The sequence below is a fragment of the Cavia porcellus genome, unplaced genomic scaffold (assembly GCF_034190915.1).
Source record: "Cavia porcellus strain 051 isolate PalLab524CR breed Dunkin Hartley unplaced genomic scaffold, mCavPor4.1 scaffold_11, whole genome shotgun sequence".
Classification (NCBI taxonomy): Eukaryota; Metazoa; Chordata; class Mammalia; order Rodentia; family Caviidae; genus Cavia; species Cavia porcellus.
In genome coordinates this window covers 57916961-57943209 of record NW_026947494.1, presented here as the reverse complement: position 1 = coordinate 57943209, position 26249 = coordinate 57916961, and the positions used below count along the sequence as shown (strand labels likewise).

At 42.6% G+C, this 26249-nt stretch overlaps 1 protein-coding gene and 1 long non-coding RNA gene across 12 annotated transcripts in view; one reads left to right on the top strand and one right to left on the bottom strand.

Annotated features, from left to right (window-relative positions):
• Window positions 1-388: 388 nt before the first annotated feature.
• Window positions 389-26249, top strand: part of Ocln (occludin) — a 78160-nt gene continuing 52299 nt past the window's right edge. Inside the window, exons 1-3 of one of the 11 annotated variants that reach the window (XM_063257862.1) lie at window positions 12114-12225; window positions 25070-25158; window positions 25432-25542. In XM_063257862.1, coding sequence (XP_063113932.1) covers window positions 25493-25542 — 50 coding nt within the window. In that variant the 5' untranslated portion in view covers window positions 12114-12225; window positions 25070-25158; window positions 25432-25492. Of the gene's footprint in view, window positions 519-12079; window positions 12226-12299; window positions 12389-12697; window positions 12720-13311; window positions 13449-25069; window positions 25159-25431; window positions 25543-26249 lie in introns of those variants that run through there. The other 10 variants (XM_063257863.1, XM_063257866.1, XM_013146474.3 and 7 more) reach the window with 10 other exon arrangements.
• Window positions 12874-13408, bottom strand: LOC134478117 (uncharacterized). Its single transcript, XR_010050539.1, has 2 exons — window positions 13276-13408; window positions 12874-13094 (listed from the first exon to the last, which is right to left on the bottom strand). It is a non-coding gene; the product is annotated as an uncharacterized LOC134478117 (long non-coding RNA).

Here is a 26249-nt window from a genome sequence, read left to right as displayed (position 1 = left end):
GAATAATATCCGTTTATTTTAGTCAAAAGCCTATTTTAGCCGGGTATGGTGGTGCATGCTTATAGTCCCAGCACTCGGGAGGCTGAGACAGGAGGATTGTTGCAAGTTTGAGACCAGCCTGCATAGCAAGAGCCTGTCTCAAAAAGACCAAAAAACAAAAAAGGCTACTTTATGTTATTTTAACTACACACTGTTTCCACAAGAAACAACCAAACTAATCTACTGGAAATCTTTAAAGCTCAAAGCAATTTTGCTTCTTGCAAATGCCACCACAAGGACCTAATATCATGCCTAACTTCTTTTGTATAGAAAGGAACAAATATTTGATATTCATCTTCATTGTGTTCTGCAGTTGGCTTCCTGTTTTTTTTTTTTTTTCTTTTCCTCCAGTCTACAGGAAGAGAGTAAAAGAAACTTCCTTGTCAGCCTCCTACTGTAAGGAACATGTTTGAAAAAATAAACAGAAGGCAAGAGTGGAGTTCCTCATCCCCGTTTGCTTGGAAGGACTCAGCCTCAAGGTTTGGAGAGAGCAGAGAGAGTGTGGGGTTGTGTGCTGCTCAGTGCTCAGCGGAAACCTGGGGTGCACAGGGTTGGCGGGGGCGGGTGGGGTGGGGGTTGCTGCCGGAGTCTCAGGAAGGTTTCCTGTGCTTGTGCAGTCGAGTTGGAAAATGATTCATCTCACATGGTCCAAAGCTTTCCCTTGCATTTCGAGTACTGTAGAGTTTGAAGCAGACACTACTCAGAGAAGAGAAGTTAAAGGAGGCTTGAGGACCTACAGCAGAGACAGTATTTGAGCTCACACTGTTTTGGGGTGCTGAGCTCCAGATGCAGAGAGTGGTCTCTTAAGCCAGGGCCATCAGGTGCAGGGCAGCAGGTGGCCTTGTCTGACACTGGTCCAATGCTTGCCTGACTTTTCATTTTGTATCCCGCATCTCCTAGCCTACGTGAGGGGAAATGTGCTTCAGTTTTTCTTACGTCACCTACCTTCCTTAGTAAATAAATAAGCAGCACATATATTATGAAGGTGAGGGGACTGGTTGATTCATTAAAGGTAAAATACAAAATGTTTTCTATTTGCCAGAAGGAGCTTATGGCATGAAAAACCTTAATGAGTTATAATGTGTGCTACATTCTTCTCACATTTACAATTATTAAAAAATTTTCCAAAAGAATTTTTTCCCATGCTAACATTAGATAGCATTGGTAATAGTATTTTTTTTAATTTTTTTTTTTTTTTTTTGGTACCATTTGCCAAGCAGGCACTTATATCACTGAGCTAAACCCCCAGCCCCGGTAGTAGTTTTGATAGTATTAGAAAACCTTTACCTAACAAATAGTACCAGAAAGGAGCCAAAAAGGATCAGCAGTGGCCCTAAAAAATTCCATGGGAAGCGGAGCATGGTGGTGCATATGTATAATCCCAGCAATTGGGAGGCTGAGGCAGGAGGATCACTGGAAATGGAGGTCAGCCTGAACTACATAGTAAGACCTTGTCTAAAAAAAAAAAAAAAAAAAAATATATATATATATATATATATATATATATATTTCATAGATTTCATTGGAGTGGCTGAGGCACAAATGTGGTTGGAGAATAAATAGTCACACTGAATTAAACTGTCACCCTATGCTCTATGGAATACTTACTAATCATGAAGGGAGGAGGATTTGGCCTGGGGATGTAGCTCAGTGGCAGAATACTTGCTTAGCATTCTCAAATCCTTGGGTTTCACCCCCAGTAAAAGTAACAATAAAGCTGGACACTTTCTAGTACTCGGGAAGCTAAGGCAAGAAGATTGTGGCATGTTTGAGGCCAGCCTGGGCTACATAGTGAGTTCAAGGCCAAACCGAACTACACGGGACCCTGACTCAAAAGAAAAAAAAGGTTACATTAAAATAGATCTGGAGGGAACCTTTGAACCAAGCATTGAAACTCATACCAGCCAGAACAACGTAATGGCCACCCGATGCAAAGTGTCCAAAGTCTGCCTCACCTATGTAGATGTTTTGTTTCTGTCAAAATTGTTTCCTTTAGGGGCTGGGGATTTAGCTCAGCGGCATAAGCGCCTGCCTTGCAAGCAGGCAGTCATGAATTCAATCCCTGGTACCAATAAAAACGAAAAAGACAAAAAAAAAAATTGTTTCCTTTGAAGGAAAAATACAAATCTATATTATGTTAAAAAAAAAAAAAAAAAAACAATATCTAGATGATGTGACAACTGGACCAGACAAGACGGCAATGTTGTGAGAGTAAATGATAGGCAAGGTTACAGCTCAGCGGCACAGTCTGACTGCATGGCAAGCACAAGATTCTGCATCTGAGTCCCAATACAAAAAAAAAAAAAAAAAAAATTGAAGGAGATGAAAGAGACTTCACAGTGAAGTATGAGGAATGACTCTTTTTTTTTCCAGTATTTTTTTTTTTTTTGACACTCTTTCTATGCAGTTCAGGCCAGCCTTGGGCTCACTTCGTAGCCCAGGCTGATTTCGAACTTGTAACAATCCTCCTGTCTCAGCCTCCCGAGTGCTGGGATTATAGGAATGCTCCACTACACCTGGCCAGTGTTTATATTTTTATTAGTCCATATTTGTAGTTATAATTATTACACTCCTTGTGGGGAGTTGGTACATGTGAATAAAACATTTTAATTATTTTCCCATTCCTTTCTCTCTTTTTTCCCCTCTTCTTGCATCCCTTGGTCTCCTTTCCTTCTGTAAAAGATCTGCCTCCCTGTTTCCTGTTATCTATTGTGAGTAATGAGTTTTTTTTTTTTAAACTACAACAAAATTTTAAAGTACATCAATCAGGGGGTAACCATAGGACAATACTGCACACTGTCATCCCCAAATCAATGAGGAATGATTCTTGAATGGTCCCTGGATTTGAAATTGGCTATGGTGGTATACAACCTAATTCCAGCACTAGGGAGGCTGAGTCAGGAGTTTGAGGACAGCCTTCACTATGTAGTGAGCTAAACATCAGCCTGAACTACATAGTGAGACTCTGTCTTTAAAAAAAAAATGATGGATTGAGAATATCAGAGTAATGTGAATATGTCTTCCACATCAGGTAAGGTTTTGTATTAATGTTTGTTCTAGGGAGCATGCTAGTTTTATGGTAGTCATGTAGAAAAATATCTTGGTTCTTAGAAAATAGCTGTGGGGCTAGGGATTTAGCTCAGTGGCATAAGCACCTGCCTTGCAAGCAGGCAGTCGTGAGTTCGATCCCCAGTACCGATAAAAAAGAAAAAGACAAAAAAAAAAAAAGGAAGAAAGAAAAGAAAATAGCTGTGCATGTAGAAATAGTGAAGGTAAAGTATCATCTGGAGTTTAAGAGCCGGGAGTTAGGATTAGGGTTGCTTTACAAGATACTGCTCAGTGGTTGCAGTGCTTGCCTAGCATGTCTCAGGCCTTGGGTTCCATACTCAGAACGGGGGGTGGGGTGGGGGGTGGGGGGGTGGGTGTGTGACGTAGAGGCTGAGCATGGTGGTGGTACACGTCTGTAATCCCAGAATTCTGGAAGCTGAGGCAGGAGGATAGCTGTGTATTTGAGGCCAGCCTGGGCTACAAAGTGAGTTTAAGGCCAGCTTGAACTGCATAGTGGGACCCTGCCTCAAAAAGACCAAATAAATAAATAAAAGGCACAGTACATGCATACCGTGTACACGGTACATGCATAGTCTCTCTCTCTTTTTTTTTTACTTTTTATCGGTACCAGGGATCGAACTCACGACCACCTGCTTGCAAGGTAGGTGCTTATGCTGCTGAACTAAATCCCCAGCCCCAAGTACATGCATAGTCTCATACATGCATACCATGTGTGCATGTATGAGAGAGCGAGCTGATGTAGATGAGGTGAACTGGTGAACTGAGGGGAAGATACACTTGTGCTATTTTCCCAATTTTTTTTTTTTTAATCGGTACCAGGGATCGAACTCACGACCACCTGCTTGCAAGGCAGGTACTTATGCCGCTGAGCTAAATCCCCAGCCCCCAATTTTCCCAATTTTTCTATACGATTGAGACTTTTTTAAAAAAAATTTTGGTTGGCAACAACCTAGGCAAGTGCTCTACCACTGAGCTAGAGCCCTACCCATCTGTAGATCTGTAATTTAAAGGTGGTAAGTTAGGGAAAAATTAAAATGACACATTTTCCCCTAATAGTCGGAACAAGCTGCGTGCCTGAGACTACGGCGGTGCTTTCACATTTTCCCTTTCTTGTTTCTCCCGTGTCATCCCTGAGCCTCAGGGACCATAGCTAACGTTGTCGAAACAGTTTCCTGAGATGAGCAGGAGCCATCTGCCTCGCTCTAGACGCTGTCTGTGGGGTTTCCGGTCACCACTGCTCTTTCTTGGGTTTAATCCTTTCTATTCAGAAGTTGCAAACTTTCAAGATAAAATGCTCCAGTGTTCCCAAAACGTATTTTTAAAATAAATACGTGGGTGGACGCTCAAAATCCCACAACAATCAGAACATAAATCCATCACCATGAGATCCCTCAAACCCTTGCATTTGGAGGCAAACATCGCCCGGGCAGCGGCACCGGGCTTCCGCCTTCACCCTTGGTCTCCACCGCTCCCCCTGCCCCTTCCGGAAGGGTTCAAATCTCCACAGGGGTCCCAGATCCACCCCAGGCGGGCCCTGGCCCGGATCATGGCCTGGCTGCTCCTTTTCATCCTGAGAGCCTCAGCTCAAATGTCTCCTCTTAGAAAGGCTGCCTGTGACACCCTACCCAGGGCGACTGCAGTCCCAGTGCCTTCTCAGTCTCTGTTCCTTTAGCAGGTACCTTGTTTATTTTCACTAGTCATTTTTGTCAGATGTCTTTCTCCAACAGAAGTACAAACTTCCGTAAGGGACCTTTGTCTACCTTGAGTCCACTCCATCCCTAAGACGTGGAGTACACAGCAGGTGCTGGGACTTGTGGTGCATGCCTGTAATGCCATGTACTTGGGAGCCTGAGGCAGGAAGATTGCAAATCAGGTCTGGCCTGGGCAACTTAAGGAGACTTTGTCTCAAAATAAAAAAATAAGAAGTGGTGGAGATGTAGCTCAGTGCTAGAGCATCACTAGGTTCAATATCCACTGCTGGGGGTGGGGAAGCAGGTACTAAGTAGATAGATGGTAGGTAGGTAGGTAGGTGGATGCTGGCTGGGATCAAATCTAGACAATGCATAGGAGTATACCACACAGCCATTCCCTCAACTCCCTGAGTAAATGTTTTTGGGTCTAATGAATATTCCTTTTCAAAGCAAAGGGTTTACCTCTGTGGTAGAGCACTTGTGTAAGGCCCTGGGTTTGATCCCCAACATTGCAAAAAAAATTTTTTTTTTTTTTTTTTGTCTTTTTGAGACATGGTTGCACTATGCAGTTCAGCCTGGCCTTGAACTCACTTTGTAGCCCAGGCTGGCCTCAAACTTAAAGTGATCCCCCTGTGTCAGCATCCTGACTGCTGGGATTACAAGTGTGCACCACCATGCCCCATGCTAATTTTTATATACAATTTTCATGTGTCCCACACTTAAACTATACTCTGGGTCAGCCAGCATGAACATTTCAGGAGCTGTAGTGAACTTTATAGTTTCCTAAAATGTCTTCCAAAGAATCTTCCAATGGAAGCAGACACACTGCCATTTGAAGCATCTGTAATGAATAAGAGAATTGTACCTTATAACTATCAGAATGACAAGAGATATTTGTGATCTGCTTAAAGTATATTAACTTCACACTTACCCAATTTAAGTGATTTTTCTAGGGTTAGGATTCCTTATGCTAAGTTACAAGATTACTTATTACTTTTTTAAGTTTGTGGGCACAGGAGGTAAAGAACCCTATGAAGTTAAAATTAGATACAAGAATACAGCATGTGCAGTATTTGGTTAATGTTTACTTTTTGTTTCCTTTTTTGAGCTTAACAGTTTGGAAGGCAAATTTTCTATTGCAATGAATGACTTGAGACGATTAAGAAAAAACCAATCCAAATGTCTTCCTTTCTCTACATCATCCATGTCATTGTGACAGTATTCTGTCCCACACTAAACACCTCCACTCATTCCTCAGATCATTCTCTCCACCTGCTGTGACCCTAATGAAGTTGTTTTTTGTGGGTATTTGAGGAAGATCATTCACAACACAACCATACATAGGTTCATCAACCATCTCTTCTAAGAAGGTCTTTACCCCTTACTCTCTAAAAATGTCTTTTTATAAGATATAAAATTCCTACAACGCCGGGTGTGGGAACTCATGGTTGTAATCCTAGCACTCAGGAGGCGGAGGCAGGAAGATCACCATGAATTCAAGAACAGCCTGTGCTTTATAGTGAGTTCGATCGAAATCAGCCTGGGCTACACATCGAGACCTTGTCTCAAAAAACCAAAAAATAAAATAAATAAATAAATAAAATTTACATTTTTTTTGTTTGTTTTTTTATCGGTACCTTGCGCTTATGCCGCTGAGCTAAATCCCCAGCCCCTAATAAATAAAATTTAAAAACCCACAAAAATTCCTACAAAAGCTTAAACATATATGTGCAATTTAATAAACTTAGATCAAGAGGCTGAGGCAGGAGGATTGCCATGATTTTGAGGCTCCTGGGCTACATGGTTCTGTCTCAAAAAGCAAAATAATCAAACAAACAAATGATTAGAGGGCCATGTAGCCTATACCCGAGCAACTAAACAGTATTGTTCAACTGTGGAATATTGCTTACAGACAATAAATAATAAGTCCTAAAATACAGTAAAATTGTTGAGACTATTGGTTTAGGAATCAGGTAACCTGCATTTTAGTCCTGACCTTAGGACTTAGCATATGACTTCAGCAAATGATCACACTTTGCTAAGCTTTAGTTTTCCAAGGTGTCGAAAGGGGAACTGATAGTACTTCAAAAAGTTGTGAAGACATAAGTTATTTTACCTCTGGGCTGGAGATACAGCTCAGTGGCACAGTGCGTACCTGGCAAGTGCGAGGTCATGAATTTGCTTCCAGGTACAAAAAAAAAGAAAAAGAAAGAAAGAAAAAAAGAAAGAAAGAAAGGAAGGAAGGAAGGAAAGAACGAACGAACGAACGAACGAACGAAAGAAAGAGAGATAAAGAAACCCAGTTTATCCCGGAGCAAGTGACACCTATAATTACTGCCACTGGACTTGCTGAAATTCCTGTTTAGGGGCTGAAACTCTTCAACCGGGATTCCTCCCAGGAAAAGCTTGTTTAATCCCTGACAATAGGGAGTAGAGATTACTCACCCAGTAGAGTCATCCACTTAGAAACTGCCTTGCTGGTGACGTCCCCATAAATCCTCCATACGTGGATCCTAGAACTGTCCTGTATGGGCCAGAAGGAGCCCACGTGAGGGCTCAGGGACAGTGGATGCCTTCAGGGATGGGTCCTCAACAGTGCCAAATTCTTAAGCAAATACTAGTTATTGGATTCACACGCTGAGCTGGTGAGGTAGAGTAGAAATATTTTAATTCTCCTTTTGTTCCCCTCTAACCCTGGCAGCCAGCAATGGAAGGGCTTGAAATGCTATTAAGAAACAGTGGCAGCCTGGCGTGGTGGCACATTCCTATAATCCCAGCACTTGGGAGGCTGAGGCAGGAGAGTGGTTTGCAAATTCAAGACCAGTTTAGGCTACAAAGTGAGCCTAAGGCCAGCCTGAACTGCATAGCAAGACTCTGTCTCAAAAAAACAGAAAGAAACAGTGGCAAGCAGGTTGCTGAATGAAGAGCCCTGTCTACACACTGCATTTAGGAAGGCAGGGAATATTCACTCACTCTGCCAATAGTTGTGGAAGTGGGGCCGGGATTAGGCAGACTGGTACAGCACGGACATGCTACAATGTAAGACTTGTCTCACCCCTGCACACCCACCAAGCATTGTGCCTATCTTGGGGAATGGTCTTAATCATTTTAAAGAGGGTGGTATTGGGGCTGGGGATTTAGCTTAGTGGTGTAAGTACCTGCTTGGCAAATGGGAGATCCCAAGTTCAATCCCCAGTACCAAAATAAATAAATAAATAAATTAATTAATTAATTAAAAAAATACAAGAGACTAGTACTTCTATCCCAAATTTAGTAGAGGAAAATTAGACTTACATAGTTTACTTTCTTTTAATCCTATTCAGCTACTAAGTGGTGGACACTGGGATTTACCTACCTGCTTGCCTTCCTTCCTTCGTTTTGCTTTTTTTTTTGTCTTTTTCCTTTTTATCAGTACCGGGGATTGAACTCAGGACTGCCTGCTTTCAAGGCAGGCACTTATGCCACTGAGCTAAATCCCCAGCCCCTTTGCTTTGTTTTTTAAGACAGGGCCTCACTCTGTAGTCCATGCTGGCCTTGAACACATGATGATCCCCCTGGCTCAGCTTCCCAAAGGCTGGGATTATAGGTACGTGGCATGATGGCCAGCTATTGCTATAATGTGTAGTTATGTAATATGGTTAAGTTGAGATGGCACCATTTAGGATCCAACCAATTTTGTTTTGCTACTGATGTAAGGTTTTTAGATTTTAAGGCTGGATTTTCCCTTTAGGCACTTTGACTACTACCTAACATGTACAATATTAAGCAATAGAAACAAGAACAGATTTTTTAGGTTGTTAAACACAGGAAGCATTTGGCAAACTATTCTAAACTCAACAGGACTGGGGGATTTAGCTCAGTGGCATAAGCACCTGCCTGGCAAGTGCAAGGTCATGAGTTCAATCTCTGGTAACAAAAAAAAAAAAAAAAAAAAAAAAAGTTAAACTCAATAAAACTTATATGTCAATGGATATTTAGTATTGAGTGATATAAAGTTGCCATTTTTACAATTAAAAATTATGGACTATTGTAAATTTCGTAATTCACCTTTAATCTTATTTTGTATGTATGAATTCAGCTGTATCTACATGGTTGTTTTCATCAAAACAGGCAATTTTATGCTGTGTGTGGTGGCATCCATCTGTAATCCCAGCTACTAAGGAGACCAAAGTGAAAGGAACACTTGAACCCATGATTTTGAGACCAATCTGGGTAACACTGCAAGACCCTAGTCTCAAAAAAAAAAAAATTTTTTTTTTATTCATTACAGCCCATGAAATAGGTTCTTAAAAATGGCTCTCCACCAGGTATATAGCTCAGTGGTACAGTGCATGCTTAGCATGTGCAAGGTCCTGGGGTTCAATCTGTAGCAACATTCAGGGCATGGTGATGCATACTGGAAAGCTCATCATTCAGGAGGCTGAGGCAGGAGGATAGCTTTAAGTCTGAGGCCAGCTTGGGCTATATAGAGTTCAAGGCTAGTTTGAATTGCATAATAAGACCCCATCTCAAAACAAATCAATCTGTAGCAACAAGTTGTTGAATGAATGAATGATGAAACACATAAATTGTGAGAACTAACTTTCCACTGAACACAACTTGCCTTTGGATTTAGGTTTGGCTGGGCATAAAAGAAATATCATATTAGTCTCATAAAATGTTAAAAAATTTGGGATGGAGATTTAGCTCAGCGGCATAAGCGCCTGCCTTACAAGCAGGCAGTTGTGAGTTCAATCCCCGGTACCGATAAAAAGGAAAAAGGCAAAAAAAAAAAAAAAAGTTCAGATAAAATGTTAAAAAATTCAACTTATTTATTTTTTGGTACTGGGGATTGAATTTATGACCTCTCATATGCCAGGCAGGTGCTTTGCCACTGAGCTATATCCTCAGCCCCAAAAATTCAATTTAAAAACCTAAATTAAAAAAAACAAAAACAAAAAACAAAAACCTAAATTAAGCCAGGCGTGGTGCTCATGCCTGTAATCCCTGCACTTGGGTGGCTGAGGCAGGAGGGTTGTTGGGGGAGACCCATCTGGGCTACAAAGTGAGCTCCAGTCCAGCCCAAACTGCACAGCGAGACCCTGTCTCTAAAAGATAAAACAAAACAAAAAAACCCCCACCTTTACCCAAGAAAATTGAAAACATGTTCACACAAAAACTTGTATATGAATATTCATAGCAGTATTATTTATTCATTATAGCCAAAAAAAGAGAAACAACCCCAATTTCTACCAACTGATGAATAGGTAATTGAATAAATAATATATTATATCCGCACAAGGGAGTATGTTCAGTCATAAACAAAAATGAACTACTGATACATGCTACGATAGGGATGAACCTTGAAATATAGTATGCTGAGTGAAGGAAGCCACACAAAGGTCTCGTATTGTATTAACCACTCACGGAAAATGTCTAGTATAGGCAAATCTTAAGAGACAGATCCTGGCGTGATAGCACACAGGATCATTGTGAGTTTGAGGCCAGGGTGGGCTATACAGTGAGTTAAAGCCTGGAATACACAGTGAAACTCTTTCTCAAAAAGAAAACAAAAAGGAGCTGGGGATTTAGGTCAGCAGGCATAAGGGCCTGCCTTGCAAGCACGTGGTTGTGAGTTCGATCCTGGTACTGATAAAAAAAAAATAAAATAGAGACAGAAAATAATTAGTAGTTTTCAAGAGAAGGGGGATAAAAAAAAATGTGTAGTGACTACTCATGGATACTGGATTTCTTTTTGGAGTTGGGAAAATGTGGAATTGGAATTTGGTGATGCTTGCACTGTGTGTGTGTGTGTGTGTGTGTGTGTGTGTGTGGTACTTGAGATCACATCTATGCCAAACATGTGCTCTACCACTAGTTACATCCTGGAGCTCTTTTTTCTTTTTGAAAAGTAGAAGGAAACTTCTACTCTTCAAAAGATGTCAAATTTTATTATTATAAAATAATAGGTGTTTATGAAACAGAGTATTAGGAAATGTTCCCTTGTTTAATTATAAATCAAATTGGAATGTTTGGAGATTTTAGTAATCTGATAGCAAACTGTAAGAGGATTAATTTAACCTAAATTTCTCAGTGTTAACATCAATTTAAACTGTGTCGTTCAAAAACTTTATAATCATATTGAAATAATTATAGTAATGACTTCATGAAAAATTACCAATTAAATTAATTGTCTTTTAAGGCTCTTATTTAAAATACCCTGTATTTATATGATGCTCTTACTTCCTGAAGTACTGAACTGTGCCGTAACTGCTAATGTGTGGGAGAGCCTCCTCTCTAAGCACTTGATTAAAGGCAGAAAAGTGGGTGGGATTGGACAGGAATGTATTAGCAATGCTAACATTCCAGATTGGAACACAAAGGAAAGCAGGAGTGAAGAAATCTAATGCTAGTCTTCTATGCAGACAGTTAAATCGCAAGAATTAAAATTACTACATCCTGGAGCATAATTTAAAAAAATGCAACCTACACCCACGTGCATCAAAGTCTGCATCGCTAAGAGTAGATTGTGAATGAGAAACAGAATTTAACCAGAAGTAAGGTTTTATTTCGGCTTTTTTCTAAGCCAAAAGACAACATGGAAATAGTTTAAATCCTCTCCCCAAGCACTCCTGAATAATTGTACGCGGTTACACTGGGACGGGTTAGGGTGGAGGATTTCACGTGGTAAACCGAAAACGCAGTATGCAAGTTATCTTACCTTACACCAATATCTACAGTAATTCGCCTTCATTTTTAGCATTCTGATTTATCTTTTGTGTGGGACGGGTTTCAGTGTGCAGTTCAGGCTGGCCTAATGCTCACTCTGTAGCCTAGGCTGGACTAATTTGCAACGACTCTCCCAAGTGCTGGGATTACAGGCTTGCACCACCACGCCCGACTCTGATGGTCTTTTTTGAATCCAAAAATTCAGAAATTCTTTCTAAATTCTAAATTAATGCGTGACTTTTGTAAAAATTCCAAGACTTTTGTTGGGGCAACGCATCTAGACCTTTTTGGGACAAGGACGGCACCTTGTGAGGTCGTGCCGCGCACTCTCGGGCCTCGCTCAGAAGAGGACAGTCCCCTCTAGACACGTTCCGGTTCTACCTATGGCAGGCGGAGGTCGCAACGCGCTCCGCAGAGGTCGGGATCTTCTGCGGTCCCAGTCGCGGCCCTATTCCACCCCCCCCCCTCCCCGCCTGCTGGCCGAATAGCGGTGCGGCGCCTTTAACTTGGCGCGCCGCCCGGGGTGCCGGCCAGGGCCCTGCACCTCCCTCGGCGCTGCTCCCCCCCCACCCGAGTTTCAGGTGAATGTGTCACCGAGGGAGGTGACCGCGCCACGCCACGCCACGCCTGCCAGCGAGCGCTCACTTCCTCCTCTGTCCTCCCCAGCGCGAGTCCGGGGCGCGCAGGCAAAGCGCTAAGGAGACGGCCGGGTGCACAGGTGGGCGCCGGCCTCTGTGCGAGCGTTGGTGCGCATGCCCGGAGGTGGGGCGCCGGGGGAGGGGAGAGGGCGGGAGGGGGGGGAGGCCGAGTCCCCCTCCGGCGTGGCGCGGGCTGCCGCGGTGTCGGGTGCGACCCCGCCGGGTGAGCGCGGTGGGCCATAGGTGGGTCTGGCCGGCGCGGGGCGCGGGGCGCTAGGCGCTGGGCAGGGCGGTGGGGCCGGCGGCCAGGGCGCTGGGCGCGGGTGTTAGAGGTGGGTTCGCCCCCGGCCGGAACCTGCGGCGCGCTGAGGGAGCAGGCCCCTGGCAGCTTTCCCAGCGCGAGGGGCGATTCGGTCACTTTCCTCGAGGGACGCGAACGGCGCGGAAGGCAAGAGGTTTGGGAACTTAGGGAAGACCGCGTTCAGCCCCGGCTGGGGAGGGGTGCAGTCCGGCCCCGCGCGCCCCATTTCCTCCTGGTCGCCACTTCGGGAACCCCGAGAAAAGGCGGCGTCTGGTTTGTCTGTCAACTTTTTTGGGGGGGATATTGGGCGTCGAACTCTTGACCTCGCGCTTGCCAGGCTGAGCTAAATCTTCGACCTGGATTGTCTCTGAAAAGTGCTATTTGTTTGTTTATTTCTGGGGATTGAAACCCAGGCCGCCACACTGAGTACGTCTCCAACACCTTTATTTTGAGACAGGGTCTCTCAAAATCCCTAACTTGCCCAGGCGGAGTTCTTCTGTGTGATCCTCTTGCCTTAACCTCCTGTAGTGCTGGATTGCAGGCGTTCGCCCCACATCCCGTCCGCTGAAATAATTGTTGGAGGTGTGGGTCACACAGGCGCGTTTGAAGCCGCTTAGTTGGGGTTCTGTGGACCTGCGTCAGTGTAAACTGGAGGAAGGAGAGCTACTTTCGAGCTGGATTTTGAGGGAAGCGGCTCCCTCCGCGAAGTCCCAGCCTCGACCGAAAGAAAGGGAGGCAGGAGCTGTGGGTGCATGACCTGCTCCGGGCGGTGCCTGCTGGCTCCCGCGGTCCCCTGAGCTCCAAGCTGGGCCCTACCCCGCTGGCTTACCGCCCACGCTGGGAGTCAGCCGGGCGCGGAGGAGCTGGCACCTTTCCAGGCAGGTTAGCGTGTGACGGGCGCGCACCCTAGGTGCGTTCTCGGATCCCTGGAAAGGAGAAACGCTTTGCTCTAAGGCCGTGTGATTGTCGCAGTGGAGGAAAACCAGTTCTTTCTTGGCTCAGGTGGGTGAGTCAACTTTGCATCCCTACGTGGAGCTGTAGGTACTTAGCGCCACACGTTAATCATGATTTTCTTCCAGTGTTTGAAAATGGGTACTTTTAAATGGTAGAGCCACAGGAATAGGTATTGTCTCCAAGACAACATTTAGCCCGTCGTGCTGGCACAAGCCTGTAATCTCGGCTCTCTGGGGGCAAAGGCAGGGGAATAGCAAATTGGAACGGGGCGGGCACTCTGGTGACTTAGGGAGACCCAGTGTTTAAAAAAAAAAAAAAAGTGAGGTGGAATTGCTGGGGTTGTAGGTCATTTTGGAGACCGAAAACAAAACGCTTTAGTTTTCCATTTAAAATCCTCATTGGGTGCCTTCTTTGTTAGGCTTTGGAGGGAATATGAAATAAGTAGAACAGATTCCATATTTTCCTGCTGCTTACAGGCTGCTTAGGGAAATTAGGGGCGGTGCCTATTATGGAAGAGGCGCTCTGCTGTTAAAAGCAGGTCCAGTTAAGAGTATTTGAAGCTGGATAAACATATTTAAAATGCGCTGGTTCAAAAGAAGACTGTTTCAGCCAGTCATAGAAGGTATTTATAGACTTCTCTATCCCTGACTAGGCCCTAAGGGCTGGTTTAAGTTTTTTGCATGTTGCTTGACATAATGGTGAATTCTTTTTTTTCTTCCAGTACTGGGGATCAGATCCCAGGATGCTCTAGTATGCATCCATCTCCATCCCTATTTATTTGTTATTTTGAGGCAGTCTTGCTAAATTTCAGAGGCTGACCTCAAACCTGTAATCCTCTTGCTTCAGGTCCCAAAGCCCTGGATTCACGGGCATGTGCCTCCATACCAGACTCTCTTGTGTTTTCTGTCTTCCTTTCTTTTTTTAAAAGAAAATATTGGAATTATTATTTTTTTTTTTTGTCTTTTTCATTTTTATCGGTACCGGGGATTGAACTCACGACTGCCTGCTTGCAAGGCAGGTGCTTATGCCCCTGAGCTAAATCCCCAGCCCCTGGAATTATTTTTTCATAATAATATCAGAATTACTTTTAGGCCTGAGAGAACTCTCATCGAACTCTTACCTAGCATGCAAGACAGTCTGAATTGAATTTTCAATGCCAGAAAAAAAAATGCTTATAAAAGCACATTAGTGATGGGTTTTGGAGCCCAATGTGTTGGTGCATGCCTGTAATCCCAGCACTCAGGAGGACGAGGCAGGAGGATTGCTGTGAGTTTCGCCTGAAATGCATAGTGATACCCTGTCTAGAAACGACCAAAAAAAAAAAAAAAAAAAAATGTGTAATGCCTTTCCACCTTCTCAGGTACCTAAGTTTTCTTTAGTTGCATTTTAAGACTTACTTGATTGATTATTTACTAGGCTAATCTTGAACTCACAGCAATCTTCCTGCCTCAGCCTCCTGAGTGCAGACATGTACCAACATCCTCACCTTTATTTATTTTTTTTTCTTTTCTTTTTTTTGGTAGGCTTTTTCATCCACATGACTACTGGTAGAAGTGTTAAGGTAAAAAACCTCGCTGATCTTTGTTTTAGACCCTAGGCTTCCAGTGTTTTTGCTGTTGACAGTGGTGCCCGTCACTTAGGCACCTTGCCATTCTGATCTGGAGGTTAGAATTCTGCCTAACAAGCTCTTTCCCTCACCCTGGGCTCCGTAGTGCTATGTGTCCTGTCCCCACTTTCTCTCAGAATGAAAGTGCTTAACTACTTTAGCCAGACAGAACTTGAGGAGGCATATTTACTGGGTGTTAGTGAAGAGTTTAAAGGCATTCACTGGTGGACTGAAATTCCAGCTCCAGTGTGGTCTGTTGTTTTATTAATGACATTTGAAGAGACCATCCTTGAGGCTAGTAACTGGGTTGAGGAACTAGGGAGAAGTGCTGGTGAACACAGGTGTCTCAGTGCTTGTGAAAATGGTGCTCCAGATGGGGTAGAAATGGTAGGAGAATAATAATAATGATGATGATGATAACTCTTTGGTGAGGAAAATTTGCTCTGGAATTCCATGTGATGGAGTGAGCAACCTGGAGGCCATGTCTGAAGAGATTACATTTGAGCTGAGAATTGAATTTGGAGACTTTCCTGATAGTTTTTCCTCTCCGGTGTTGGGGATTGCATATGCTAGGCAAGCACTTTACCTCTGAAGTATTTCACCAGCCGTTGGCAGAGATTCTTAAGATAGATGATTTGCTTAAAAGTCATCTGAAGCCTGGGCATGGTGGCACTTGTCTGTAATCCTAGCACTATGGGAGACTGAGGCAAGAAGATCCAGAGTTGAGTGCAGCCCAGGCTGATTAGCAACTTAGAGAGCCGTTGTCTCAAAACAGCTTAGACCACATCAGCAAATCCTGTTTCTAAACGAAAAATAAAAGGCCATGGCTGCATCTCAGCCTTGAGGGGAGAGGTTGGGAGGGTTGGGGGAGTGCATGTTACTTGGATACCTAATAAAAATGTAGTTCCTCGTGGTAATAGTCCATTTCAAAATCTGCTTGATTTCACAGTTTTTGGGAAGTTGTTGTGATATGTCTGTTGTCTAAATTGAATCATTTAATATCAGTTATGACTTAAACTTTTTAAAGGCGAATTGACCGTTGCTATATGTGACCTAAAAGGAAGAGGGACAGAATTCTATTGGTGCACACCTATAATCCCAGCACTTGGGAGACAGAGGCAGGATGATTGCTGAGTTCAGGACCAGCCTGGGCTATGTAGTGAGATCCTGTCTCAAACCCCCTCCCCCTCAAAAACTAATAAAGTTAGTTTATTCCAGGCTAGCTGCAAATTTGCCGTGAGCCTCTTGCCTCAGCCTCCCAAGTGCTGAAATTACAGGTGTGTGCTACCGTGACTGTCAGAGCAAAGCATTGTAAGACTTTTTTTTTTATGTGTCAGCTTAATTTTTTAATTTTTTAATTTTTAATTTTTTTGGTGGGGGCTGGGTCTTACTATGCAGTTAAGGCTTTGAACTCACTATTTAGCTTAGGCTGGCCTTGAACTCACAGCAACCTTCCTGCCTCAGTTTCCGGATTCCTGGGATTACAGATGTGCGCTACCACGACTGGCGCCTCAGTTTTTTTATTAAGATGGCTTTTAGCCAGTAAACATGTTCAGGGAGAGAACATTAGTATACATTTTAACATTCATTGGAGGTGCTGGTTTTCAGTGGAATATTTGTAGCTGATTCTGTTTTGCCCTTCTGACGCTGTGACCCTCTTGACACATTTGTAAAGGTCCTCCAAATCCACTGGTCTTTCCATTCATTTTTTTAAAAATTAAATTTGGATTTAAAAATTTTTATAAAAAGTTTGTGTACATGTTTGAAGTGCATATGTTTACATTCCTTGTGTGGAGTTGGTGTGGGCACAGAACACAGCTCAGCCCCTTCACTCAGCACACATCCGCATTTGCTGCGCTGGGCTTTGCTCCCCGTCCTCCTGTAGCTGCTGGCAAAGTCACAGACTTTGCCTTCAAAGAGACCTTGAAGTCTCTCAGTCCATTCTCTAAAAAATAACAAGTGACTGAAGTTTTTGTGTAAGTGCCATGAGCTCAAATGGTTATTTGTTATTTTGTGGGGAGGGAGGAATAAGGGTGAAAGAGGAACTTCCTAACTTTGAGATGAAGTATTATGCTGTGGGTTTGTGTTGTTTTTGGTTTTGTTTGAACTATTTCTAGGACTACAAAGATCCTTCTAAGGCAAGCTGGTTTGGTAGGATAACCCTGTACGCCCATCACACTGAGCGGCTGAGGCAGGAGGATCACAAGTAGAAGTCCAGCCTTGGTGATTTAGGGACTTTAGTACAAAAATAAAAAATAAAATCTCGAAATAAAAACATAAGGGCTGGGGATATAATTCAGTCCCAACGCACCTAGGTTTTGTCAGGTCAAACATTTCCTGTTTTTCCAATCATTTGTTTTAAAACATGTGATGTTTTTGGATCCTTCACAATCCGTAGGCTCCCTCCCATCTACTTTAGGACATAATGAACAGATCTCAGATTTTATTTCTTTTTTCTTTTTGTTTAACTTTTTATCGGTACCGGGGATCGAACTCATGACCTTGCAAGGCAGGTGCTTATGCCGCTGAGCTAAATCCCCAGCCCCTCAGATTTTATTTCTTTTATAATTCCTAAATCTGAGTGCTTTTTCTGTGAATGCTTTTTAGCTTTTTGGTTTTGTTTTGTTTTTGGTACCAGGAATCGAACTCAGGACCTCACACTTGCCAAGTAGGCAGTTATACTACTGAGCTAAATTCTCTGGCTTTTTGTTTTTTTGGTACTGGGGATCGAACTCATGACCTCACACTTGGCAGGCAGGCATTGTACCACTGAGCTAAATCCCCAGCCCCTTGTTAGCTTTTTGTTTTGTTGTTATCGTTGTTTTTTTTTTTTCAATCTTTTAGAGACAGGATCTCACTATGCAGTTGAGGCTGGCGTTGAGCTCACTTTGTAACCCAGACTGGTCTTGTACTCCAAGTGAACTCCAAGTGATCCTTCTGCTTCAGCCTCCAGAGTGCTGGGATTACAGGTGTACACTACCATGCCTGACAATGCTTGTTAGCTTTTGTTGAAGATCTTAACCAGAAAATACTATTTGTTTTTGGAAATGCTACTTTAAAAAGTGATTAAAAGTGAACATCAGCTGGACACGGTAGCACATGACCTGCAAGGAAGATCACTGTAGATTGAGGCCAGCCTGGGCTACAAGGACCCTGCCTCAAACAATAATGAACATCAGCAAGGGAAGTGGCATGTACCTGTGATTCCAGCACTCTGGGAGGATGAGGCAAAAAGATTGCAGGTTCAAGTCCTATCAGGTGAATTTAGAGAAATTGTCAAAATAAAAAAAAAAATTTGGTTAAAAAAATGTAAAAATTGTTGGATATTTGGCCCAGTGCTAAGGCTTATCTCTAGTACCTAAAAAAAAAAAATCTATTAAGTGAGGTTCTTTTATTTATCGTGTACTTACTGCATGGTTTTTTAAAAACTGAACCTATTTATTTGGGGGACTAGAAATCAAACTCAGGACCTTATGCTACTGTGTGCTAGATGATTGTGCTAACACCGAGTTTTACTTTTTTTTTGGTACCAGGAATTGAACTCCTGACCTTACACTTACCAGGCAGTTGCTTACACTACTAAGCTAAATCCCTTGCCTCAGAGTTTACATTTTTAAGTGATATATTCATGCGCCAAATACCAAAGTACCTATGCACCTATATTTCTTTTTCCTTTTTCTTTTTTTGGAGGGTTACTGGGAATCAAACTCATGACCTCAGGCTTGCCAGGCAGGCGTGTTGTGGTTGAGCTAAGTCCATAGCCCCTAGCACCTACATTTCTTACCTTCGGGCTAACCATTATCCTCTTCCGCTGGAGGTCAGAATTATTACCCTCTGACAGATCAGGTAGATCTCTGAGCTGTGGAGAAGGTGAGGAATTGGATTCAGGTTGTCATTAGGAAAAGGACACTGTGGAAATTGCTGCGTTGGTTTCACCTCTCCCCTCATCAGAGATTGTGCTCAGTATTAGTGCAGTCTTGATCAGTCACCCTCTCCACGGATTGGTCAACTCCAAATCCAGAGAGGTGTATGTAGCCCACTGTGTCATCGCCGGCAACCTCACTGCCAGTGGACAGAACTGGCCCATTTTTTTGTATAATTGGATGCTGTTCTTTGGTTCCTTGGGAATCTGCCTGACTCACAGGAGCATGTGCTCTGGATTCCCGGGATTCTTCCTGGGTCTCCTTCAGCTGCCAGTATGTTGACCTTCTCCAAAAAAGAAACAGAGGTGTGGCAGGGCTTGTTCTTAATGAGCTAAGATTGTTTCACAGTGTAACATTTTTCTTTTTAGAGGAGACAGCACAAATGAAAGCTGAATTCAGAAAATACCCAATGGAAAGGGATTTTGTTTGAATTTTTGACAACTTTAGCCTGAATCTGGATTGATTTAGAGTTTTCAAAAAGTATCACAGACCCTAAAATTTGGGGAATAGTTATGAATGATTGAGTTGTAGATATAGAGAGGATAAGATTCCTTTAAGGTCGGTATTTGTCATTGTAACATTTAGCTTTAAAAATGTGATCCTACATTTAATAGTGTTTCAACTGAATTTTTCTTAAGTTTTTTCTTAATGTTCTTTTTCTGAACATGAATTAGAAAGACCTTTAATCTGGATTTTGCCTTTTAAAACAGCCCCATAACATTTTGGCCCAAATGTCTCATTTATATATGTTTGTGCTTCACCATTAGAATATAAAAAATTTGATGGGTATTAATTACAGGATGCTGTACACTTAAGATTTGCATACTTTTTTATTTTAAAGATGATAAAACAGAATAAAACCAATAAAAACAAACCAGTGTAAGTGATACAGGAATTCAAAGCATTACAAAGTCAACAACAGTTACCATAATGCCTTTTTGATGTCTTCCAAATTGCTGTAGATAACTTTGGACATAGTAAAAATAAAACAACAGAATGGAAAAGAAACAATAAAAACATAACAATAAATGTAGTAAAGGACTTCAAAACAAGCCAATAGTAAATCCAAAATTGCTACTATAACATACTTTGCTGTCTTTGAAATAGCTGCTCCTGCCATCAGGTTTGACATAATCAAACAAAACAAAAGAGAATAAAACCCAACCCAACAAAACACTGGAAATGATACAGGACTTCAAAACAATACCATAGGGAATCAACAGTGGCTACAACCCTCAGAAGGAGATCCCCACCTAAATGCCACACTGGTACTGCTATCCTCCGAACCTGTGATCAGACCACTGGCCCTCCACCTGCAATGTTAGTGAAACACCAAAGCACCACAGGCATCCAATTGCATTTCACCTCCATTAGCTATTATTACAGCCTGTGTTTCTCTGGATAAGTCAGTTGCTTATGGTGGGAGTGGGGTAGGGTTGATACTTGTTTACCAGTTCAGGGGCTGCAAGGAGCTGGGGTCTGCCTGTTCCCAGTCCAGCAGCAGTCTGCACATGGCCCTGGTTCCCAGGCTGGACTTGCTTCCTGGTATGGCCTTCTCTTCCCCCTAGTCCACAAATGGCTTTATGTACTTTTTGTATGCTGTGCTTTTTTTTTTTTTTGAGTAACAGGAAAGTGAAAAATTTATTGATAAACACTGCATGAGTCTCCAAGAGGATACTGCACCAACTGGGAGAAAACACAGTCCCATCATTCCAGAGGCTGAGGCAGAAGGTTCACCTGGAGTTTGAGCCCACTCTGGGCTACTTAGTGAGTTTGAGATTAGCCTGAGCTACCTAATGAGACTGTCTCAAAAAAATATTAAGAAGTATTTAAAAAAAAATAATAGTCCAAGTAGAATTACCAAATGTGTATAGGTTAACCAGAGTTAATATCAAGGTCAGAATAATACATATATGTGTTTGTACAGAAAAGGAGTTTTGACATTCTATTGGGATGGGAGGAAAAAGGACCAACAATTGGACCATCTCCTGATGTCCACATAGTTCTTGTATCTTCAAGGTAGAAAGTTAATGTTGTACCCAGATGCCAGGCTCAACTCAGCTTGGCCTTGAAGACATGCTGGTTAAAATAACCTTGGCTCCCCATGGTTGCCACTCTGTCCCTGTTGCTGGTGTCCAGGCTTGGTGCGGGTCACAGGTGTGACCGCGTGCCCAGTGGTAGTAGCACAACAAGAGCGGGACAGGCCCAGCCTCACTCTAACAGTTCTGTGTGTCCTAGCCGTCTGCAGGACACAGGGTGCAGGCAGGGCCACAAGACAACACCAGGGTCTGGTGCTGGAATCTGAGCATTTAAAAAAAAGTGAGAGTGACAGTTGATGGGTCACAAACAAATGGGATCAGGTGGCTGAAAAAAGTCAAGCTGGGTCCACCTGAGTCTCAGGAGCACCTTGGCCACTGGAAGAGCCAGCTACACCTCTGTCATGGACACTGGGGTGCAAAGACCCTGGGGTGGGGTGGGGAAGTAGGTGGCAGGGGAATGTGGGCCAAGGTGGTGGGGAGGGACAGGGGACTGGCTTGAGGGTGGATGGACAAGAACCACTAGGCTGGATGGGAGGATGGAGAGCAGGGAGTCGTGGTGTGGTTCCATGTTTTTGGCCAGAGTATATGGTGTACTTTATTAAAGTGGTTTTTAAAAAATTAAGGTAGCGCAAATGTTTTATGTCACTGTATTTGGGAAGTTACAGAACCTCTGTTGGTATTACTAGCATTCAGTATATTTATTTCTATCCTTGAGATTTATCTAGTTTACACTTGGTGGGTTTTATTCTGAGAGATAGGGATTTGAATGTACTCCAGGATGTGGAAGATGACAGTTGCTTTTTTGTGTAAGACAGCCTTGCTTTGTAGTTCAGGCTGGCCTTGAACAATGGAGAACAGGTTTTGAGCGCATAGTGATCCTCCTGCCTCAGCCTCTTGAGTGTTGGGATTATAGGTATGAACTGCCACACTAGACACATTTTTTAAATTTAAATTTTTCGGACACATTACTGAAGAATGAAGTGTAGGAGTTTGAATTGATTTACTATTCTTAGCATTGTCATACACTTGCACAGATTTTATTTGAAAAGGAGAAAGAACTATAAAATACTCAAAACTCCCATCTGAGGGTAGCACCTTATATAGTTATCTTGATACTTTTCCTTTACCTTTGACCTGAAAGCACAAGAGATACTGCAGGCAGAAATACCCACAACCAAATCTGATTCATGTAAACCTTCAAATATTTGCACATCTACCATGTACCTGGCATTGTTTTAATCAGTAAACATTGTTTTAAAACATTTTAAGTCCTTTTTTTTAGCATGGGATAACAAAGCTTTATTTTTTTAATCCATTTTATTCAAGGATAAAAAGAAAAACTACAATAAAATTTCAAAATGTCATAAGTTATTGTTTTAAAACTTTATTTAATTAATTAATTTATATATTTTTGAGATAAGGTCCTGCTATGTAATTCAGGCTGGCCTGAATTCTCTTATGTATCCCAAACTGGCCTTGAACCCATGGCAGTCTTTCTGCCTCAGCCTCTCAAATGCTGGGGTTATAGGCATGCACCACCGCACCTGGTTTAAAATACTGTTTTCAGGGCTGGGGATTTAGCTCAGTGGCATAAGCGCCTGACTTGCAAGCAGGCAGTCATGAGTTCGATCCCCGGTACCGATAAAAAGGAAAAAGACAAAAAAAAAAAAAAAAAAAAAATACTGTTTTCATCAGTGCTTCCAGGAAACAGCTCCCTTCCTCATTAATGAGTGTCCTGGAAAGAATGACTGCAGTTTCACTGCTTCTAGTGGGAGAGGTGTGAAGTGCTAAAACTGGTGTAGTGGGTCCCTGGCAGTGGTCCCAACACTAGGTTTTCTAGAGCAAGTCTCAGGCATTTGGGTTTCATCCCTGAGACTGGCCAAACATTTTCCAGGAGAATACTTGGTGCCCTGTGGACCTAGGCAGGTGGTGTCCATGCACCCTGACACAGCTGACTCCCCCACATGAAGACCAGTTTATCCCAGATGGGCAGTTGCCTTTAAAAGCTGTGATTGAACAGGGCGTGGTGCACATACCTGTCACTTGGCACTCAGGTTGAAGCAGTAGGATGGCGGATGGTGATGCGTGTGAGGCCAGCCTGAAAAACACTGCAAGATCCTGTCTCAGGATGGGGGGAAAAGAGCTTTGATAGTGGAAAGCACAGGTGATCTGGGCGCAAGTTCTCAGTGGCTCACAGCCCTGTCTTGACTTTAAGCATAGTCACACCTTTGTCTGATCCACGATGTAACTGGAAAGTGGTAGGTATTCAGGTTGTTTGAGGGTGAGGTGAGAATTTTGTAAAGCACCTGGCTGATGCAGTACATCTTAGACTTTTTTTTTTAGTACATCTTAGATTTTTTTTCTCTCCCAGCTCCTAAAATAATCTTTCGTCACCTCTGCATTTGCAGCTGCTAGTCTCAGGAGCTCTTTTTTTTCTTTCTTTTTTGCCTTATTTTTGTCTCCCCTACAGAGAATCATGAGCTCCTGAATGAGAGCAGAGATGTGCACCATACTTTTAGACCCCTCTTTGGATGCCCAGCGTAGTGGCACATGCCCATAATCCTGACACTCAGAAGGCTGAGGCAGGAGGATTGCCAGGAGTTTGAGGCCAGCCTGGGGTACATAGCAAGACCCAGTCTCAAAAGAAAACAACAAAGCTCCTCTTGTCCTCCACACCATCCTTAGCCCTCCATCTTCTCATCAGAGGCTTATTTGAGAGATTAACCCTTCCTTTGTCTCTCTGCTCTTCATAACCAGCTGCATGCATGGCAGCATCTAGCTAGCCAGAGGGCCCGTGCTCCCGCGTCTTCCTGGAGTCTTTCCCAGGCTGCGCTTGAGTGCATGGTGCAGCCCTGCGGGAGCGCTGTAATAGGTGACCTGCACAGTCACATCCATTCCTCGCTTCACAGGCTTCTCTGTAGGGTTAGGCGCTTAATAAATACTTGTTGAGTGAAACTACTTTTCAAATGTCCAGGGATTTGTGTTTTGAGAGATTTTAAAACAAAGTCACTTTACTTTTCTCTTAGAAAAGGATTCTTTAATATGAAGTCAGTGTATTTCATCTCTGGCACGTGCCACCACACTCAGGCAGACTTTTTATATTCTGTTACTTTAAAATCTATTGATCTTGGGCTGGGGACCTAGCTCAGTGGCTCAGCACCTGCCTGGCAAGCACAAGGTCGTGAGTTCAATTCCCAGTACCGCCCCAAAAAAAAAAAAAAAAAAAATCTACTGGTTTTGCTGGCAAGCACTCTGAAGGCTGAGGCAGCAGGATCACTTTAAATTGTAGGGCAGCCTGGGTTACATAGTGAGACCCTGTTTTACAAAACAAAACACAATGGGCATGGTTGTGCAATGCCTGTAATACCAGCATTCAGGATGCTGAGGCGGAAGGTTGTAGGCCACTGTGGGCTGTAGGCAGGAGGATTGCCATGAGTTTGATGTCAGCCTGGGCTACAAGACCTTCTCTCAAAGAAAAAAAAAAGCAAGAAAAGTAAGAAAAAAATATATGTAAGTGAAAAGATCATCTTTTCAGTTTTAGGTTTCGTATTGCAACTAACCTTTTAAAAAACTACAATTGAAGCTTTGCTGTAATAACAAGGCTGTATGTTCCCAATAATCTGGTCTGCTCAAATATTCTTGCTTTTTCTGGGGGAAGCTGAATATTCTTTATCTACACAGCCCAAATGCAGAAGTGATGTGAGGATCCAGTTATCTTCTATAGTCAGACATTACAGAGATATAAAAAAAAGTTTTAAATGTTACTGTTCTTATGAATTCTTATTGTAGAAAATGTAATTATTTCTCATAAATGTTATTTTTGCTAACATATAATGGGTTAATTTTATTTATTTTATTTTTATTTTACTTTATTATTTAATTTGGTCTTTTTGAGATAGGGTTTCACTATGCAGTTCAGGCTTGCCTTGGGCTCACTTTGTAGCCCAGGCTGGTTTTGAGCTTACAGTGATCCTCCTGCCTCAGCCTCCCAAGTGCTAGGATTATAGGTGTGTGCCACCATGCCCAGCCATTATTTTATTTTTTAATTTCATTTTATGGCTACTTGTTGTTACTTTGTGACAGACTTTCTCTATGTGACAGGGTCTTCAGACTGGCTTTGAACTCACTATGTAGCCCAGGCTGGTCTTGAACTCCCAGCAATTGGCTCAGCCTCTCGAGTGTTGGGACAGGTGGGTTCACTATTATTTTAAATGGATAACATTTTTAAGCCTTTGAAAATATACCAGTGTACTGGGTGTGCTAGGAGGACTGTGAGGCCAAATGATTCCTGTGCTCTCTTCTCAAGGAATTAATGTCTAGCAGGTAAAACCATTCGTGGAGAGGGCAAGAGCAGTGGCTGGCGTGAGCTGATACTGATGAATGGAGCATTTAGTCACCGTAGTAATACAGGACAGCTCTGACCTCAGTAGTAATGCATTGCCCTACTTTTGTTGCTTGATTAGCTTATTTGGAAGCTACCAAGACATTGCTCATCTTAAAGATCAGGTGACCAGTGACAACATCATGTCATCGAGGCCATTTGAAAGTCCTCCTCCGTATAGACCTGATGAATTGTAAGTAAATAATTCTTTAGTTATTTTCTTTTTAAATAAGATGTATGTAAAAAAAATGTGCATTTGAAACTCATCTGTTTAGTGTCAATCTGTGCACTTGTAAATTTGAATTGTACCAAAGACTGTATAGTAAAAAGTGAGTTTCCTTGTTATACTTAACTAGGCCGAGGCAACTTCTGTCTCCCATTTCTCATCTTTCCCTCTAGAGACTGTCTAGTTGTATAATTGTGTGTATATTCCTTTTGTTTTTCACATATTAGGTATGAAAATTCAGTAGTCATGCTTTTTAGATTTCTGTTGTTGACATACTGTTAAATATTGACAGCTTAATTGAGATGTAGTTCATATGCCATGCAATTTATTCATTTAGAATTAATAGTTCACTGGCTTTTTTTTTTTTTTTTTTTGGTTTTGGGTTTTGTTTTGTATTGTTTTTTTACACAGGATTTTGCCCTGTAATTCAGGCTGGCCTTGAACTCACTGTGTAACCCAGGCTGGCCTAAAAGCTCCCAGCAGTCTTCCTGCCTCAGCCTCCTGAGTGTTGGGATCACAGGAATGTACCACTATGCCGGTCTACTGGCTTTTAGTATATTCATAGTCTTTTTTTTTTGTATTCACAGTCTTATACAACATCAATTAATTTAATTTAGTTGGGTGTTTTGTTTTGTTTTGAGATAAGGTCTTGCTATGTAGTGCAGGCTGGCCTT